At 36.4% G+C, this 17,405-nt stretch overlaps 2 protein-coding genes and 1 pseudogene across 2 annotated transcripts; 1 reads left to right on the top strand and 2 right to left on the bottom strand.

The window, feature by feature from the left end:
- Positions 1 to 506: 506 nt before the first annotated feature.
- Positions 507 to 3,541, bottom strand: LOC113304599 (DNA-directed RNA polymerase III subunit RPC10-like). The gene is made up of 4 exons (XM_026553743.1): positions 3,432 to 3,541; positions 2,562 to 2,721; positions 2,371 to 2,464; positions 507 to 841 (listed from the first exon to the last, which is right to left on the bottom strand). The coding sequence occupies exons 2-4, from the start codon at positions 2,673 to 2,675 to the stop codon at positions 717 to 719; spliced, it is 333 nt and encodes a 110-aa protein (XP_026409528.1). The 5' UTR covers positions 2,676 to 2,721; positions 3,432 to 3,541; the 3' UTR covers positions 507 to 716.
- A 358-nt stretch (positions 3,542 to 3,899) lies between these two features.
- Positions 3,900 to 5,651, top strand: LOC113302423 (annotated as a pseudogene).
- A 1,674-nt stretch (positions 5,652 to 7,325) lies between these two features.
- LOC113306869 lies at positions 7,326 to 10,133 on the bottom strand. The gene is made up of 6 exons (XM_026555795.1): positions 9,674 to 10,133; positions 9,447 to 9,549; positions 9,168 to 9,361; positions 9,055 to 9,082; positions 7,826 to 7,934; positions 7,326 to 7,744 (listed from the first exon to the last, which is right to left on the bottom strand). Exons 1-6 carry the CDS (start codon positions 9,965 to 9,967, stop codon positions 7,663 to 7,665), a joined length of 810 nt encoding a protein of 269 aa, XP_026411580.1. The 5' UTR covers positions 9,968 to 10,133; the 3' UTR covers positions 7,326 to 7,662.
- Between the last annotated feature and the right edge of the window lie 7,272 nt (positions 10,134 to 17,405).

Raw genomic sequence — 17,405 nt, 5'->3', positions numbered from 1 at the left:
ACGGCGCGGCGGCGGCCGCGCAAAAATCCCAACTCTCACATAAAATTTGATATCTACTAATTCACCACTAATAATTTTATTTTTAATCAATCCTTAAAATTCCTAGCTAATCAAATCTAATCATAATCATTAACACTAATTATGTAAGGGTAGTTATGCCATTATCAAAAAGGGTGGATAAGGGGTGATGTTTTTTTATTTAGTGACCCTATTTGGCATTATTTAGTATGCCTCAACAAAATTCAGTATGCCTCAAAACATGTTTCATCTTTAAGGATATCCAGTTTTTCTCTTCTAATCTTGTAGCATGTTTGTTCATTTTCCAACCTCGCACTTGTAATTTTGTCGCTCATTGACTTGCGTTTTGGGCTAAAACAAACAATTCTACTATGTACTGGTCTGTTCCTCCAATATGGTTGTGGTGGAGTAGAAAAAGGCGGTCCATGGAGAAGAAAAAGTGTTTACAGTTTAGTTGCATGATCCTATATAGTTGATGGGTGCAAATATAAAGTCAAAAAGGAAGTATTTAGGATATATAGGAATTCAAGGTGGCACATGGGTAGAAAGTAGAAAATAGATAAAACCTATAGATTATCAATGAGTGAAACTTTCCTATCATGAAAAATATTTAAGAATGTTCCAATACATCTGGGCCAAGAGAGCGGGGCGAAGTGCCGCCACACCAAATTAACAATTCCCATCGACCCCGGTAATGTTCAGTCTTCGCGCCAATGCCTAGAGCAATTGCAGCACTCATAAAACCTTGTCATGGGCTCATCAGCAGACCGAGTCTGGAACTCCTGAAAATAGGCCTCCCCATGCCTGCAACTGGGACATTGTGCTAGTTCACAGAACAAACAAGAAAAGTATAAACAAATAAATTAGATGTAATTAGGAGAAAAATCGACAAGCAAAAATAATGTTGACCGGTTTAAATTGGAGAGCAACCCAATTAAATGAGCATGTGGTGTAGTAAAATATATTTCAACATGTTAATAGGCATCTCAGAGGGGGCATTAGAAGAGTTAAAGTAGCTTGGGTCTTGTTTTCAGTGTATAAGACAATGCAATTACAGGAATAGGACAGTTTTTGCTACATATTTTTCCAAACAATGAAATTATTACAAATGAAAAAGAAGCTTCATCTCATCGACATATTACTTCTTCAAATTTTCACAGGTTCCAGTATCCATTGATTTCTTATTTAACTGTTTCAAATTTCAGATGAACATCTTAAAAAGATATATTTATACAGTTATTATCTATAACTACGTCTAACTTCATTTAAGTGTCACATGAGGTAACATGGAGACTCTTCACAACACACCCACTTATACCCAACACATTCAAACAACAAAGATAACAATTCAAGTAAAAATAACAACAGGTTACTTGAACAAATCGAAGAGAATAACGTGGGGAACGCTAAAAAATTCATTTGGCCTAAGCCTTTAACCCATCAAAATGATTATCAAGTGAAACCTCTGACACCAGCCGATATCTAAGACTGAGGTTAAAGCACTTCACAGCCGGAAGTTGACCTCTCATAATCCCCTCACAAACATGCAGAATCAAGACATAACTGATTCCTTCTCCCTTTTAACAACCAACTGTTTGAACTCAAATAGCACAAGGTGAAAAATAAGGTAAAGAAAGGCTGAGATCCAACACAGGTATTTAGGACCAGTGTACCCCACACTCCAAAGTTAGGATATTTAATGTTTACCTTGCCTCGTAAGTGACTGGATTCCTCAATAACATAGAATGTTAGCTTACATACTAGGTGATTGTATAACTAACTCATACTCCCGTTTACTGATTTTCCAAGCCTAATGGGTGTATTTTTCTCATATCCTATACCAGATCTATTGGATGGCCAGTAATATTAGTTACCCTTATGGAGAAACACATTAATTGGTAAAGGCCTAAGGGGTTATATTCCCAAACAATTTTCACCATTTTAGGTTTGATATCACTGAATAATTCTTTTTGACAGAACAAATCACTAGAATCCCCAAAACTAATTTTCTTTGCTTTCCCCATATTTTATCAACATAACTAGTACTAATACTACTGTCGTGAAAAAAAGTATAAATTAAATTGGACTTAAGAGACTATATTGTTTTATTTTCATCTGAAGTATACAATTATATTGTACATAGTTGGGCATTAACACTCTGCGTAAACGTGAAACCAAGTATCTGAATCCATTAATATGTGAACTGTGAAACCAAATGCGTGAACCAATTACCATGTGACTGCGAATCTGAATGCGAATCAATTGATAACTTATAGCAGGCAAAATTGAAACCCAGACTACTACGAAAAATAAAACCCAATTTACAGATAAAGGAAAGGAAGAGGATGATACCTTGTGTTTTGGGGGCCACTGCCATAGCATGTGCACCACTGAAAATAGGTTCAATCTGTTTCTTCACAAGAGGTTGTCTTTTCTTGAGCTTTACCTGTTATATTTTAAGCATAAAAAGAATATAAAAAATTCCCCAACATAAACTGTTACAGAGGGAGAAATTGATGATGTTCTAGAGTGTAGGATTTTACATTGGTTCCTATTTGTGCAACATAGGGACAAGTAGGGCAACGAAGGCTAGCTTTAAATCCAACAGTTGCAGGATCAAACTTTAACATATTCCCACAAGTTGGACAAAACTCCATTCTTTTACTGCTTCCACTCTCTAACAACAAACAGCTGAGTACGATTCTACACAAACACAAACAGGAAAGGAAGGTTATTCACTGATTACAGTTCTCTAGTTTCACAGGTCGTAACTGTCTATATTGAGGACTGCATGTGTCTAAAAGCCTGAAATTTAAAGTTCGAACTCTCTATATGACTTTATTTTCTTCCCAAACAACGAACCCAGATGGACCCTGTTCTCTTTTAACCTTACGATTATCAACTACGGGTAGAATATCTGACAGCTGAATAATCAAAACCGAAGTTGGATTTGATTATTATAATTCAACTTAGGTTTTATTATGGTAAATAAGACTAGCACGATGTGATTACTCTAAAAAGGAAACTCCTAAGCCAACAATTCCTTCGCCACACTGCAACGAAAGACAAGGGTTTCAAACTTTCAAACCTAAGCTTTACTAGTCTCCTGCATCCCCCAAGATAATGAATTTCCAGAATTTCAACATTACCAAAGAACACCCAAGTGACGTTCTACACGTAACACCATTTTTACCCTAAAATGAATTCCTTACAACTAAACTACATTCCATCTGTATACAAGCGATTCCACGAAGAAGACAATTTTCTAAAACAAGAATTCCTTTGACGCACGGCGTTAGGGGTTGAATAACAAAACACTTAATCAAACATAAAAGACAAATCCCGACGTCAAAAATTGAGCAAAATTGATTAAATCTTTTGATGAAGAATCAGAATTCGGAAAAGAGAAATACCTGATTTGCGCAAGCTTTCCGTAACCCTAGTTTCTCCTTTAGATTGATGAGAAACTAGGGTTTAGCAGGGGAGTTTAACAAGAGTCTAATGCACACAAAAACTCCTAGTCACCTTCGTTTCGTCTCGGCTTATAACAAAACCCTTAAAAGTCGTCTTAAACCTTTGGTCCATCACGACCGTTGGATGTATACCATCATCTGCACCATGTCAGGGCTTAACAACCGTTGGATCTTCTACTTTCCTCTAAATAAAACTCCACAATTTAGCAAGATTACCCGGTAAAAAAGAAACACACACGAAAAAGAAAGGGTTTCCTCTCTCAGAGGAAACACACTAGCCATGGCGACTAACCAAACCCTAAACCTCATCAAAAGATCATCTAGAAAACTATTCTCATCATCAGAAGCATCTCGTAGTATCCAACCTACTAGATGTTTCTCAACATCAGCTTCAATGTATCAGGTAAACCGTCAACCCCAAATGTTATGATCTATGATCGTTTAGCTGAAGAAGTTAAATCAAAAATCAAGAAATTAGAAAACCCAGATTCTAGGTTTCTTCAGTATAACTCTCCCCATCCAGTTATATATGATCATTCAAAAGTATTATCTGCACCTGAGACTAGGGTTACGACATTAGAGAATGGGTTGAGGATTGCTACTGAGTCCAATCTAGCTGCAAGTACAGCTACTGTTGGTGTTTGGGTGGATTCTGGTAGTAGATATGAATGTGGTGAACTCATGGTACTGCACATTTTCTTGAACATATGTTGTTTAAAGGAACTGAGAATAGATCTATTAGGGCTTTGGAAGAAGGGATTGAAAATATGGGAGGGCATCTCAATGCATATACATCTAGGGAACAAAAACTTATTATGCTAAGGTGTTGGGTAAAAATGTGGATGATGCAGTAGCTATTCTGGCTGATATTTTGCAAAATTCTTGCTTCCCTGAGGATCGTATTACCAAGGCACGTAGTTGCATTCTGCAGGAGTTGGAAGAGGTTCATCACCTGGTTGAAGAAGTAATATGTGACCATTTACATGCAGCAGCGTACCAGTACTCTCCACTGGGTAGAACCATTATTGGACCTGCAGCCAATGTTAAGGCTATTACCAAAAAACATCTTGAAAGTTACATTAAGGATCACTACACGGCTCCCAGAATGGTTATTGCAGCTGCTGGGAATGTGAAGCATGAGGATATTGTTAATCAAGTAAAGAAGCATTTCACAAAGTTGTCAACCGATCCTACAACAGCTGCTCAACTGTTTCAATTTGAGCCAGCAATTTTTACTGGTTCTGAGGTTAGGATAATTGATGACGGTGTTCCTCTTGCACATTTCGCAGTAGCATTCAGTGGAGCATCTTGGACAGACCCGGATTCTGTTGCTTTGATGGTCATGCAGTCCATGCTGGGTTCCTGGAATAAGAGTGCAGGGGGGGAAAGCACATGGGTTCAGAGCTTGCACAGAGGGTTGGCATCGATGATATAGCTGAGAACATGATGGCCTTTAATACCAACTATAAGGACACTGGTCTATTTGGTGTTTATGCTACTTGCAAGCCTGATTGCTTGGATGATTTAGCCTTTGCCATTATGTACGAAGTGAGCAAATTATCTCACAGAGTCTCAAAAGAGGATGTCACTCGTGCGCGCAATCAGTTGAAATCTTCTCTTCTACTTCACATTGATGGAACAAGTCCAGTTGCTGAAGATATTGGGCGTCAGCTACTTACATATGGTAGAAGAATCCCGTTTGCTGAACTGATGGCGAGGATTGATGCTGTTGATGCAGGTACCGTAAAACGTGTTGCTAAACCGTTTTATCTTCGACAAGGACGTCGCAATCGCTACAATGGGACCCATTCAGAAGCTCCCAGACTACAACTGGTTCGGACGTAGAACCTACTTGAACCGTTACTAGGAGGAAGGGATATTACCAGGTGGAAGGGACTGTTTAGATTGCAAAGACCAGACAATAGGATTACAGATGCACGCATCTTTCTTTTGAGGAGCCCCAAGATGCACACATCTTTCTTTTGAGGAGCCTTTGGGGCCTTTATAATTTTACTTTTGGTTCTGTAAATATTTCCTCGAACTCTTTAGCTATTTCATCCCAAATGACAAAAGCTGCATTGTTGCATCTTGCATACACAGACAATGTTATTCCTTATGGGCATGATTTTTCATAGACTACTTCCCTTTATTTTTCTGGCATCCAGCTTTTCCATTCTTTTGTAGTGTTTGGAAAAAATTGTCATTCTGGGTCACGCGGAATTTGGCTTGATTTTCCTCCTTTTAGACTTTTTTAGACTTCTGTAAGAGGAAACGACACAGTTACTTTGTGGTTTGCCAAGGAAAGTTGGAAACATTGTAGAGGTCTTTTAACCAAGGCTGAATTGGGGGCCATGGAAACTAATGGGGGGCCAGGACACATTTTACACCCAAAAGATATATTGGGCTTCCAAAATGATGGTGAAATAACTATTTTATCCTTCTCTAATAATTTTTTCTCCTCCCATTCTTCTTCTCCTCCGCTCCCTCTCTCCCACTGTTTCCCTTTTCATTAACGATTTCTGAGAAAAAAAAATTCTCACTGATTCATCGTCGTAAGTGAACTAAAAAAAATTAGGTTTTCAACTGCAAAATTGCAGTTACAGTTCCAGGGTCGTTAACCACGGTTTTTTATTGCTTAACGATTTTTGATATGCATGTTGGATTGATAAAAAATCGTTAATCATTAGGGTGTAGTATATAACGACCCTAAACCTGGTTTTCTGCCCAAGAATAGTGTCGTCTAGGGATTTCTAAATCGCTAACGACTCTATATGGCTCGCTAGGGTCGTCAGTATATAGGAATGCCAAATTAACGACCCTAAGAGTAACATCTTCAGAGAGTAAAAAGTTTTAGAGTCGTTGGGTTCTAAACATATTAAGTTAACGACTCTATATGACCTAACTGGCTGGAGTCGTCAATTATATCACACTTGGTTGACGATTTTTCATAACCTGCAAAAGTTGCAGGTTTGAGTCGTCAAAGGTTGTGTCAAGTAATTGACGACTCCTTGGAGTCGTTCGTTTATTACCCTCTCGACTTAACGACCCTCACTCTGAGTAGTTGCATAGTGTACATGAATCGACCACTTGGGGCATCATTCATACAATTTGAAGAGTATAGAAAGTTTACCTGATTGTTTTGAGCTTCGGGTTCTTCATTTTGAGGATTGGTTCCTTCATTTTGAGCAATATGATTCCTCTACTGGAATCCCCCAAAAACTCAACTTCTTCCTCTCCACAACAGAAACACAATTTTTCTTTTATCAAAATTTTATCCCTAAATCTGATTTTAATCTAATTAAACTAAATAACAATTAATTAACTTAATTACCACTAATGATTTGGGGTAGTTTAGCCATTTAAAAAAATTGGGGATAAGGGATAACTCCCAATTACTATTTCATGACCTTTTTTTATCCTGTAACTAGGGTCCCCAATTATTTTTCCAGGACCCCCAATTCAGCCTTGCTTTTAACCCATTGGCAGAAAGACCCGGGATGAGGTCACATCTTAGGTGTCAACACAAATGATCTTAGGTGTCAACACAAATGATCTGCTGTAATAGAAAGCCCAGAATGTGTTCATGTAGTGACAGTTTTATTTTTAGCATGACCTAATCATACAAATGAACTTCCCTTTGAGCAACCCTACAGAGCCTGAGAATGATAAGAACCCCGGTGATATCCATCAACCAATCACTTAGATCACATAACTATCATCTCTTAAACGTATCTCTTAAACGTGAAGGATTAAAAGAGTCCTCGCAAACTTAATCTATTAGGAAGAATTAAAATTATTTAATTAAAAATGACAAATTATCCACAAAGTGCGAGGTGCATTTACCGGTTAGGTTGACTTTATATACATGAACAGAAAACCCAAGAAGTACAGGAATGCCAATTTGCATTCAGAGAACCAAACGAAACAAGATTCAAAACCGAAACCAAATAGTTCTGATACTGTACAAAGTTCAAGAGCCAATCAGGAACGGTAAACAGGCCTGAAAATATATACACAGGAGCTGTAGGTTCTGTTACAGGTATGACTTGATACAGATGACAGGGCCCAGTGACGATGACATAAATAAGACAAACACACAGAAAATAGCAAGCTTCTATTACAGTGTTTTGGTTGATCTTCACATGTTTAGCATAAAGGATTATGTAACCATTCAAAGAGCTTTCATAACTAATTTACCAGACGCTCCAATCCCTTTTGCAGCCACTTTCAGGACTCCACGATGCCTATACAACCTGCAATACAAATCCAATTATGAAAAAGAGCACAGCAAAAAGAAAATAACACCAGACAGGAGTTTAAGTAAGAAGACTAACCCTGACAGTGCAAGTCCCCACATAGCTAACCCATAAAACATTGTTCCAGCATGCCAGATGTTCATCAACTGCTCCATTCTGTTCACACCTTCCAAAGCCTTGGCCACAGCTGCAAATTCCAAATTTAGTTAGAGAAAGGGCAAACATAAAGAAGTTCAAATCCACATCAAGCTAATAAACCCTCTACCAGAATGGGACTATTAACATCTCAAGCACCCATCAGAAAGCTTAATCAACAGCCCCAGTCAGTAATCAGGCATTTGAGAAAACAGATAGTACCAAACTTTAGAAAGATAATATTCTCGCACAACACAAGATAAAACCAGAGAAAAGCTGTGAAATTATAGCAGGCAAATATAGTGGTTGACCCCTCAAAAATGCAATATGTTCATTATGACCAGCTGCAGAACCCCAGTAAGATAATGCTTTGAGCACTTCTAAGCAATTAAAGGCTAATTTCAAGAATTGTTTTCATCCGAAATGCAAATGTTAACTTTTTACAACTGAAGGGAAGTGGTTAAGTGAGCGACCACATTGTATACTGACCAATCATCTAGGCTGCAAAATGTGAAAGGAAGTACAAATCCCAGCATTAAACGTATTCTCAATTGAAATGTTACAGAGTGACTCCTATCTACACTACATGACCCAGATTAATGAATGATGACTAATAAGTATCAAGAAACAAGGTTGTATTTTTTAACGAACACTGGATTTTCACACATGTAAACACTGGGTATGGGTCAGCTACTGTATCTGTTTTTGTAAACACTGGATTTTGGCACTAGTAAGTGCGTACAGCCAGGTCAGCTACCGCTGAAATTAATTGCTATTCCGATGAGAAATTTTGTTGACAAAACCCTTTGGGCCATCTATTCATTATTGTTGTTAATGAGGAAGAAGTAGATAACAACTAGTGCTGACTACAGTGACAAATATGACTCCTGCTGTGCTTTCCCACCTAAGGTACCGTTTGCAAGTTTCATCCTCCCGAAACAACAGTCACAGCATAATTCGTTCTCCAAGTTCAGTAATGTGAATATCATGGTTGGTTCGGGAATTTCCCTGTTGGTAATCTAACTTAATTCAGTAAGTAAAGAACTACAGGGTATTAGGTTGCATACTTGTATTCATATAAATCAAATGCATAAAACTAGCATTAAAACAGCTATACGGACTACTAGTATAAAGATTAGAAAAAATTATATTGAATTCAAGTATAAACTTACTTTTCTGCAGCTCCTGTGGTGTTAATTTCTGTAATTTTAACACACCATAACCAAGTCAGATAAATAATTACCTTAATAAGCAAAACTCAAAAGCTTTATTTCAGTTTTATAACCTGAGTTTTGGGATTAGAAATGATGCATTTAGCCATAAAGTTGGCAACACCTTCCACCACATCATCTTCACTAACAATTACATAAGTTTCATTATCAATTCCACTCCGCTCTTCTACGAGCTTCTCATCTGTTACCCATACCCATCGACTCCTCTCCCCATTCACTAAAATTTCCACGGTTACCAGATCAGCTTCTGCATCAACAGCACCCATAATCAGTTCACAATCAAGATAATTGATAAATAAAAAAGTAAAAAAAAAACAAGTTAATGAATAGACCTGTAGTTTCTTCAAAAGGAAAGTTATTAGATGCTTGATGAAGTGATTCAAGCTGATTTAAGAACTTAGTAGATTCCACAGCCGCTTCAAGACGTTTATAGAGCTGAAAATTGAATAATTCAGATATTTTAAGATATTAATTCTCAGTAATTTGGGGGAAAATTCTATAACAAGCAATCCAACTGAAATTGAGGGAATTTAACATTAGTTTTTAATTTTGAAATTACATCAGCAGGGCAATCTTTTGTTAGAGATGGAGACTGAGAGATATTTTGAAAAAGCTTGAGATTTTCTTCAAGTATGTTTCTAAGTCGATGATTCTCATACCGAAGAGCTTCAATTTCTTTTTCTTCTTCGATTGAAAGAGCTTGATGATATTGTTGTTCTTTTTCTGATTTGTTGTGATCATCATGATGATGGTCAAGATGATTATGCTTGAATTCAACAGCTTCAAAAGCTACTTTTGCAACTCCCATAACTGTTTCTACCATTTCTAACGAGTGATTGATCCCATGAACCATCTGTGTAGATAGAAATTCTCACTTCTGATTATTCTGTTTGGTTGTTGATTTGAATTTGGGGATCGAAGAAACCCTAAATTATTGGAATTCGTTCTGCACCGGAGATCGCGTGTAATGGAAAAAGTCGCCAATTCGCCTAATAAATTTAAAACTTCCTATCATTAAGATTGGGTGCCCATATATATCTCTATTTTCCATCATAGCTACCAACTAGTATCCACATGGGTCATGAATCATGATACCATGAGTCCCATGACCTTAGAGCAAGCCCAACTATTACTCGGGATCCGGCCGCCGGGAAGCCCCGTAGAATTTGCATTTTGACCATTAATTTTTCTCCGACTGCAACTCCGATAATGGGTGTCTACATCCACCGATAAAAGGAGGAAAGGAATTTACTGATCATTGAGGTTGCATTCTTTGAACCTCGTTACAAAGTTTTAGGAAGTTTTTGAGAGATAATAGGAAGAGAAAAGAAATCGGTCTTCTCTCCAACCTAATCGCTTTCGTTTATAAGGGAAAGTAGAGATTCGGGAAATTATTTTTCTGTCCTTATTTTAACGCTGAAGCACTCTCATAACTGATATTGTACGAGGCACCACTTTGTATTATCTTGTTTCGACTCTCACTGCTTGTCACGTGTCAGGTACACTTTGATGTGATGTGTTGTGGAAGTGGTAAATAAAGATGTCGTTCACTCAGACTTGTTGAGATTTAATTTAAGATTTAATAATTAAAAAAATACTAAAAATAAAGAAAACATGGTCACAATATGGAGAGAAACTAGGACTCTTGGATTTCATCAATTTTCATATTTATGTGGTTCAACTAATTATTATAGACATTTATAGCTTAAATAATAACAATGTATTGACTCTAACAGGGGGTTAGTCGTGGGAGAGTTTGAGAGATTTTAATGTATTTAAATCCCTAGGGATTTAGAGGGTGCGTATGAGAGTCTAGACAATTTAGGGGAGTTTAACCCTAACTCCCCAGAAATCTCTTGTTTTTTGAGAGATTTTGTCCAACTACAAAAACATCATGAAACTCTCTCAAACTCCCCTAAATTGTAAACTCCATATAACTTTAGTGTTTTACGACTAACGGGGATTTTAAAAGATTCTAATCAAATCTCTCACCACTAACAAGGGAGTTTAAGGGATTTTGAGGTAGTTTTAGAAACTCCCTAGAAATATCTCACCACTAACAGAGATTTTAAAATATTTTGACAAACTCCCCCACGACTAACAGGGGATTTGCCAACTCTATTGAAATACATTAAAATCTCCCACGACTAACACCCTGTAATTCATTGCCAAATGTAAACTTTTGAAAGTAATGACTGTAAATCTAAAGCATGGATCATTAAAACACTTAATCTAAGCATGGACATCAATTAAAATTACAAATATTCAATAAAAATTATAAATCCATTAAATTTAATGTAAAAAGTCATAAAAGAATTAAATAGAATTACCACAATCGTGAAAAATGGCTTCCTCCGTCATCCCGGTGTTGGGGTTAGCTCCTCATACTCAAAACACATTCAAAATAATATTTCATAGCTCAAAAGGTGTTTTTATTGATGAAATATGAGAAAAGGAATAAAGCAGCTCAATTGCAACGTTTATAAGCGTTGTAGATTGCGTGTTATAAAGAAATAGTGGCCAAAGATCGAGATCTATCGCTGAAGGGCTATTGCAAGTAAAACCGGAACTGTTCAAACAATGACATTTCTATGCGACTGTCTTAAGGCGTTTATTGTTCTTCTTCTACCTTTATTCCCTGAAATTGCAGAAAATTACTCTGCACTTTCTTTTCTTTAAACTCCGCTCTCTGCAGCTTCCCCAACTCCCTGTTGGTTTTCCCAACTCTCGATTAAACTTTATGACCTCTCCCGTTCCTATTTATACACAACAAGTGTAGATATGTCGTGAAAATCTTCCGAAAAATCTCGCTGCCTTTCACCAAAAGTTATAGAGTTCTCCCTTTTTAACTCATCTCTTACGCGACTCTCTGTTTAATCCAAATTTCTTCTAAAACTCGGCAGCACCAAATATAACAACCAATATATCCAATGCACGTGAATCCTAAGATAGAGTCCACTATCTTAAGTTGTTTCAGTCTCTCTGAAGACTTTAAACACTCAACCTTTCCGATCGTGTTCCAAACAATAAAGGACTAATCTGTTTGTTAACCACTCTCCTATCTCGGGAAATCAATCAGAGATATTTATGTTGAGTATGACAAAGGCTTTTCTGTTGACAATCAATTAAAATCCTCTGTCGGGTTTTAGATCCTTCAAGATTTGTATTAAACAAATTAACCAGATCGAGTTAAACAGAACTACCAGATTCAGATACTGATGAGTACCACCAAATGATAGCTTGTCGATCTAAATACGACTAATCAATAATCAGTCTGTCGAAAGATAAACTAGATCTAGTCGGATCCCAGCCGATCAAGTTACACGAAAAAATCACGAAGATAAAAGACCAATAAGAAAAATACTCTTGTCTTCAATCTTCAATAGTCTTCTGTACCTGCACAATAACAAAATTGATTCCTGACTTATGATCGATCATGCAAAGAACAGACTCTATTAACAATGAATGATCACAAAACAATGTTATACTCTTGATCTAGTTTGAGTGGCCTTATGCCAGAAGAGAAGGAACTCAAGAATAATAAAAGTAGGTGCAAATAAAAGGCTAACCACCGTTAGTCAATCAAATCAATAATCAAAAACTAAAATAACAGTGAAATTATATTTTCCTACCAACGGTGCTAGTAGACGCTTCTTGATCCCAAAGAAGTCTTTAAATTAACGGACGTAATAGATTTCGCCTAATTATGTTACTCTCATCTCCAAGATAGTATTACAAGAATACTATTAGTCGGCTACACTAGAAACAACAAAGATGAAGTTCGCCTGGCTCAGGATAAGTTTGTTAGAAGAAAAAACTTCACTATTTATAGACCATGGTAGTTTGGACACCAACGAATTTCCATAACCGAAGATATTCTAAAGATATGCAATAAAGCACCTGAATTCGATTTTACAAAATGCCAACCAATATCCAACTGTATAATCGATACCTTCATGGACAACTCAATATTAACTAGCACTTAACTAATATATATTTCCAAAGATATATTTTAATTGCTGGTAAAACAAAACATATTAATTTTGAAAATCTCAAAAATATTCTCTAATATTTCGGTTTGTGATATCACCTTGAGTATCAATGAACATCTTTGAACAATTAAGAAATAAGATTTCAGCACATGTTTAGATTACTCACTATGTTGACATCTTGAACTTTACTATTTTCCAAATTCAATATCCAAATCATATAAACCCCAAAGTATACGTGACTTAGAGAAATCAGTTTTTCCTATTAGGACTGATTATAATATGATACCTAAATCAAGTTAGGATTGGTTCTACCTTGACTCCCAATATAGGTAAGATCGGTTCTACCTTAACTCCCAACATAAGTTAGGATCGGTTCTACCTTAATTTCCTATATAGGTTAGGATCTGTCCAACCTTAAGATCTTCAATGAAAACCGGACTTTCAATCCTTTTGATTTTCTTTTGACTATGAAACAAGTTCGTATGTCTACTTCCTTAAACCCATGTAATTAAACATAGTTTTATAGGTATGAAATCAAACTTATGTTTACTACATAATTTAGTAACGAGTTACGAAGATTATGTCGATGATGCAATTACGAAGTTCAAATGATAAGCATTATACATCGTTAGTCAATATACCAATATAAAGCATTTATCAATATTGTTATATTGTTCCTTGAAAATTTGATCACAATATGATGATCAAGTCTATTATACTAGAGTTTCATGTATATAAACTTCACATGTTATGTTTTCAATCAGAAACGTCTTGAAAGCTTACGATATAGAAATGAAAACAAGTTAAGTCATGTATTACTGATCTTAAGTGGAAGGACGATGCTATCGTTGATGTCGATACTGTTAGAGAATTGATCGTTCGAACTCAAAAGTATTGTTATCTCAAGCTTGTTGTCAAAACTATATCTTGATTCTACTCTACAATTAGTTAAGTCTCTGATAGACGCATTTATGTGTCTAATATAGCTCATTTGTATATATTGTTAGTGCTCAATTTTGTACTTATTTGGTTATTTTATTTATTTGTAGGTGTTTTAGAAGAATAAGGATTTGCGGCGAAATTGGCTGAAAATGCGGCGTTTGGACCTCCGTTGATAGAGTACCGGAAGCGCCCCAGAAGTGTACCGGAAGTACCCCAGAAATACCCCGGAGGAACCCCGGAAAAAGTGCGGAAAATGCCCCAGAGGACACTTGCTATACGGATCCTTGATTTTGGATAAGGGGTAACCTAATTACTAAGGGGTGACCCATTTCCAGGCAGCTGCTAAAGGGAGACCAGCCACAGATAAGGGGAGGTCAACTTCTCAAATTTAAAAGCAAATTTTGGCGGGAAAATGCATGCATCGTCTGGCAGATTTTGGTTCGATTATTGGAGGAGTTTTAATGCGATTAAACACCGGAAATCAGTTGGGATAATCCTGTTAGACCTAAACAGACCCTATGCAAGTGATTGGGCTGATCGAATTGGGCTGGAATGGCCGTGAGAAGCGATCAAAGTCCAAACAGAATATGTGTTCTCTGTGAAGTTTTCAAATATATTTAGAGATTCTGGGAGAGTTTTACGTTGAAGTAAAGTGTATCTAGTCTTGTTTAAGGATTAGGAGAATTTTGGAGCGTAATAAATTGCCAGAAGACGCGTACAAAGCAACAGAAAAGAGATTTCTCTCTCAACTGCACGTGAAGAAAAAAGGGAGATAAACTCGGATTTAATCGAGTTATTTGGACCCTATTGGTATATAAAGGCTGGTGGGAAGTGAGAGAAAGTTTTATCAAGAGTTAGGGGTCGATTGGGAGGCCAGCAGAGAGGCGCAGGAGGAGTTGCAGGAATTGTACCTGCTGCTGCTGGCCATTAACAAAGCTCGAAGAACACGAAGAACACACCAGCATAGACGTCGTTTATCAACAGTGTCAACGACTAGCATCCGAGGGTCTTAAAAACAGCAGCGTCAACAGCAGCCGTGAGGTATCGTTTTTACAGCAGTGGTATTCTATTCTATCGTTCTCTGGACGCTTAAAGAGGGTCGTAGTTTCACTGTATATTTTTTCACTCTTTTAATCATATTTTGAGCATCAAGTATGTATTTTAAGAACATGATTATTATGAGTAGCTAAACCCCAATACTGGGATGATGGAGGAAGCTGTTTTTCAGCCATGTGGTTATTTAAATAATTCTTAATTCACTTTTTGCACCGATTTTAATTGATTTATGATTTCAATTAATTACTTGTGATTTTGTTTGATGGAACATGCTTAGTCCTAGGGATTCTTGATGTTCCATGCTTATCATATACAAGTAATATTTTATGGAATCTAATTTGGCAAAGATAGAGTTAATACTTGTTTTATTTTGAGCTATAATCGCCTAGAATTATTTTCTGAGCCACTTGAATATGAAACACATTGGAATCCTGAGTCCTGGTTCCTCTTGATCTTGTGACATATTGTGTATATTTTTGTTTTAAAAATCTTTTCAAGTCCGAGCATCGAATCCGTATTTACCGCAAATTGAATTACTACAACAAAATGGCGCCGCCGACGCGGACTTGTATATAGATTTGTTTTTAGGTTTAATTTTTTTATTTATTTATTATTATTTGTTCCTTTTTACGTTTCTTTTTGTGTCTTTGATTTACAGGTTCGAAGTGGAATACTAAGGACTTGGGAACAAAAAGCTTAAAGCTAAAAGCTAAAAGAGAAGAGAAAAAAGACATAATTTTTTTTTTTAGGATTTAATTTTATTTTTATTATTATTTTTATTTATTTTTGTATATAGCTTTTATATATTTTTTTTAGAATTTGTAAATAGGCTTTATTTTTCATAATTTTTGTATCACACGTAAGGTGTGGGGATTAGGTTTCCCAGTTGCTAGAGTTCTCCCTTATATAGTTTTTCAAATCAGGGTTTGCAATCAATGTTAGCTTGGTAACAAAGCATTCAATATTCACCGTTAGATGAAAACCTGATTAGATTCAAGCTAATATCTTTCAACCGTTAGATCGAAAACCTAGCTTGTTACACACAAATGAAATGCACGTTTCTAGGTTTGTGTAACCGTACCCAAACATGTACATTTGTTGGTTCAACAATATTTAACCAAATGGTTAGCCATATGAGCACTTTCATATCAACCATATTCTTCTTCACCATAACTAGTTCAAATGACTCAAATGAACTAGTTAGAGATTTGTTCAATTGCAAGGAAAATCTTATGTAAACACAAGACACAATCGAAGCAAAAACGATTTGATTCACTCGAATCGGTTTATGAACTTTATAGCCACGGTTCGCAATTAGCATTCCTTAGTTTATATAAACATGAGTTCACAAACAATCGTCTTTAGATATAACCTAACTCAAGTTCGCGGACTTAAGTTCCCGGAAGGAGTTGTCAAACTCCAGCAGATTTTCTCGAGTCGAGAACTTCTTCCAGTTCACGGACTGGGTTCGCGGACTTATTTCACGGCTCTTGTTCCGGTTCTCTTGATCAACAAAGTTCGCAAACTTCGGTTCAAGGAATAACGACTTATACATATAGTGTTTCCACAACAATGCTTATATCCATCATTGGTTATATAATCTAAACTCTCATTTCAATCATTGAAACATTCTTAGAGGACGTTATATAGTTGTTATTCACAAACCATTTTTCGTCAAATCAATTTTCAAAGTGATTGAAACATAACATGACTTTCGTCACTAGGTAAAGATGAACTTGGCTAAAGAGAAAGCTTACCAACACATATTTCGAGAAATATATAGGTGAGATAAACTCGGCTCGAAATACTAAATGTGTATAATCTAAGTCTATTTAGAAAAAGACTTTTGAACATAGTCCTGATCTTATTCTTGAACGTCTTGATAGATGTCTTATTAATCCCACTACTGAAACCTTGTTCCCTAAACTGTGTGTTAATAATTTTCCTATAAATTCGTCTGATCATTGTCCCATGCATATTGGTTTTAATTATGATGATATCTGTATGCCTAGGCCTTTCCACTTCATCGCTATGTGGATAGAGGATCCCACATGTAGAGACATTACAGCCAACTCTTGGTCTGTTAATGTAGTGGGATCTCCTGCCTGTAAGCTTAAAGTTAAATTGTTAAATACTAAGAAAGGTCTTCGTGATTGGAACAAATCCTCTTTTGGTAATATTCAAACTAATATTTCTACTACTAGAAAGGAACTAGTTGACTCTCAGACCATCACTCATACAGATTGTAGGGCTATTTCTAGACTCAAAGCTAGATTGGAATATCTCTACAATCTGGAAGAA

The sequence above is a fragment of the Papaver somniferum genome, chromosome 8 (genome assembly GCF_003573695.1).
Source record: "Papaver somniferum cultivar HN1 chromosome 8, ASM357369v1, whole genome shotgun sequence".
Classification (NCBI taxonomy): Eukaryota; Viridiplantae; Streptophyta; class Magnoliopsida; order Ranunculales; family Papaveraceae; genus Papaver; species Papaver somniferum.
The sequence above is the reverse complement of the archived record's forward strand: the minus strand, read 5'-3'. Positions and strand labels throughout refer to the sequence as shown.

What these genes read in the sequence shown, in the direction of transcription:
- LOC113304599 (XM_026553743.1), bottom strand. Translation starts at nt 2,675, where the DNA reads ATGGAGTTTTGTCCAACTTGTGGGAATATGTTAAAGTTTGATCCTGCA. An exon ending in TTGCACAAATAGGAACCAAT is followed by an intron (nt 2,465 to 2,561) that starts GTAAAATCCTAC and finishes AAAATATAACAG; the next exon opens with GTAAAGCTCAAGAAAAGACA. An exon ending in AGTGGCCCCCAAAACACAAG is followed by an intron (nt 842 to 2,370) that starts GTATCATCCTCT and finishes TCTGTGAACTAG; the next exon opens with CACAATGTCCCAGTTGCAGG.
- LOC113306869 (XM_026555795.1), bottom strand. Translation starts at nt 9,967, where the DNA reads ATGGTTCATGGGATCAATCACTCGTTAGAAATGGTAGAAACAGTTATG. An exon ending in TCCTTTTGAAGAAACTACAG is followed by an intron (nt 9,362 to 9,446) that starts GTCTATTCATTA and finishes CTGTTGATGCAG; the next exon opens with AAGCTGATCTGGTAACCGTG. An exon ending in TGGGGACTTGCACTGTCAGG is followed by an intron (nt 7,745 to 7,825) that starts GTTAGTCTTCTT and finishes TTTGTATTGCAG; the next exon opens with GTTGTATAGGCATCGTGGAG.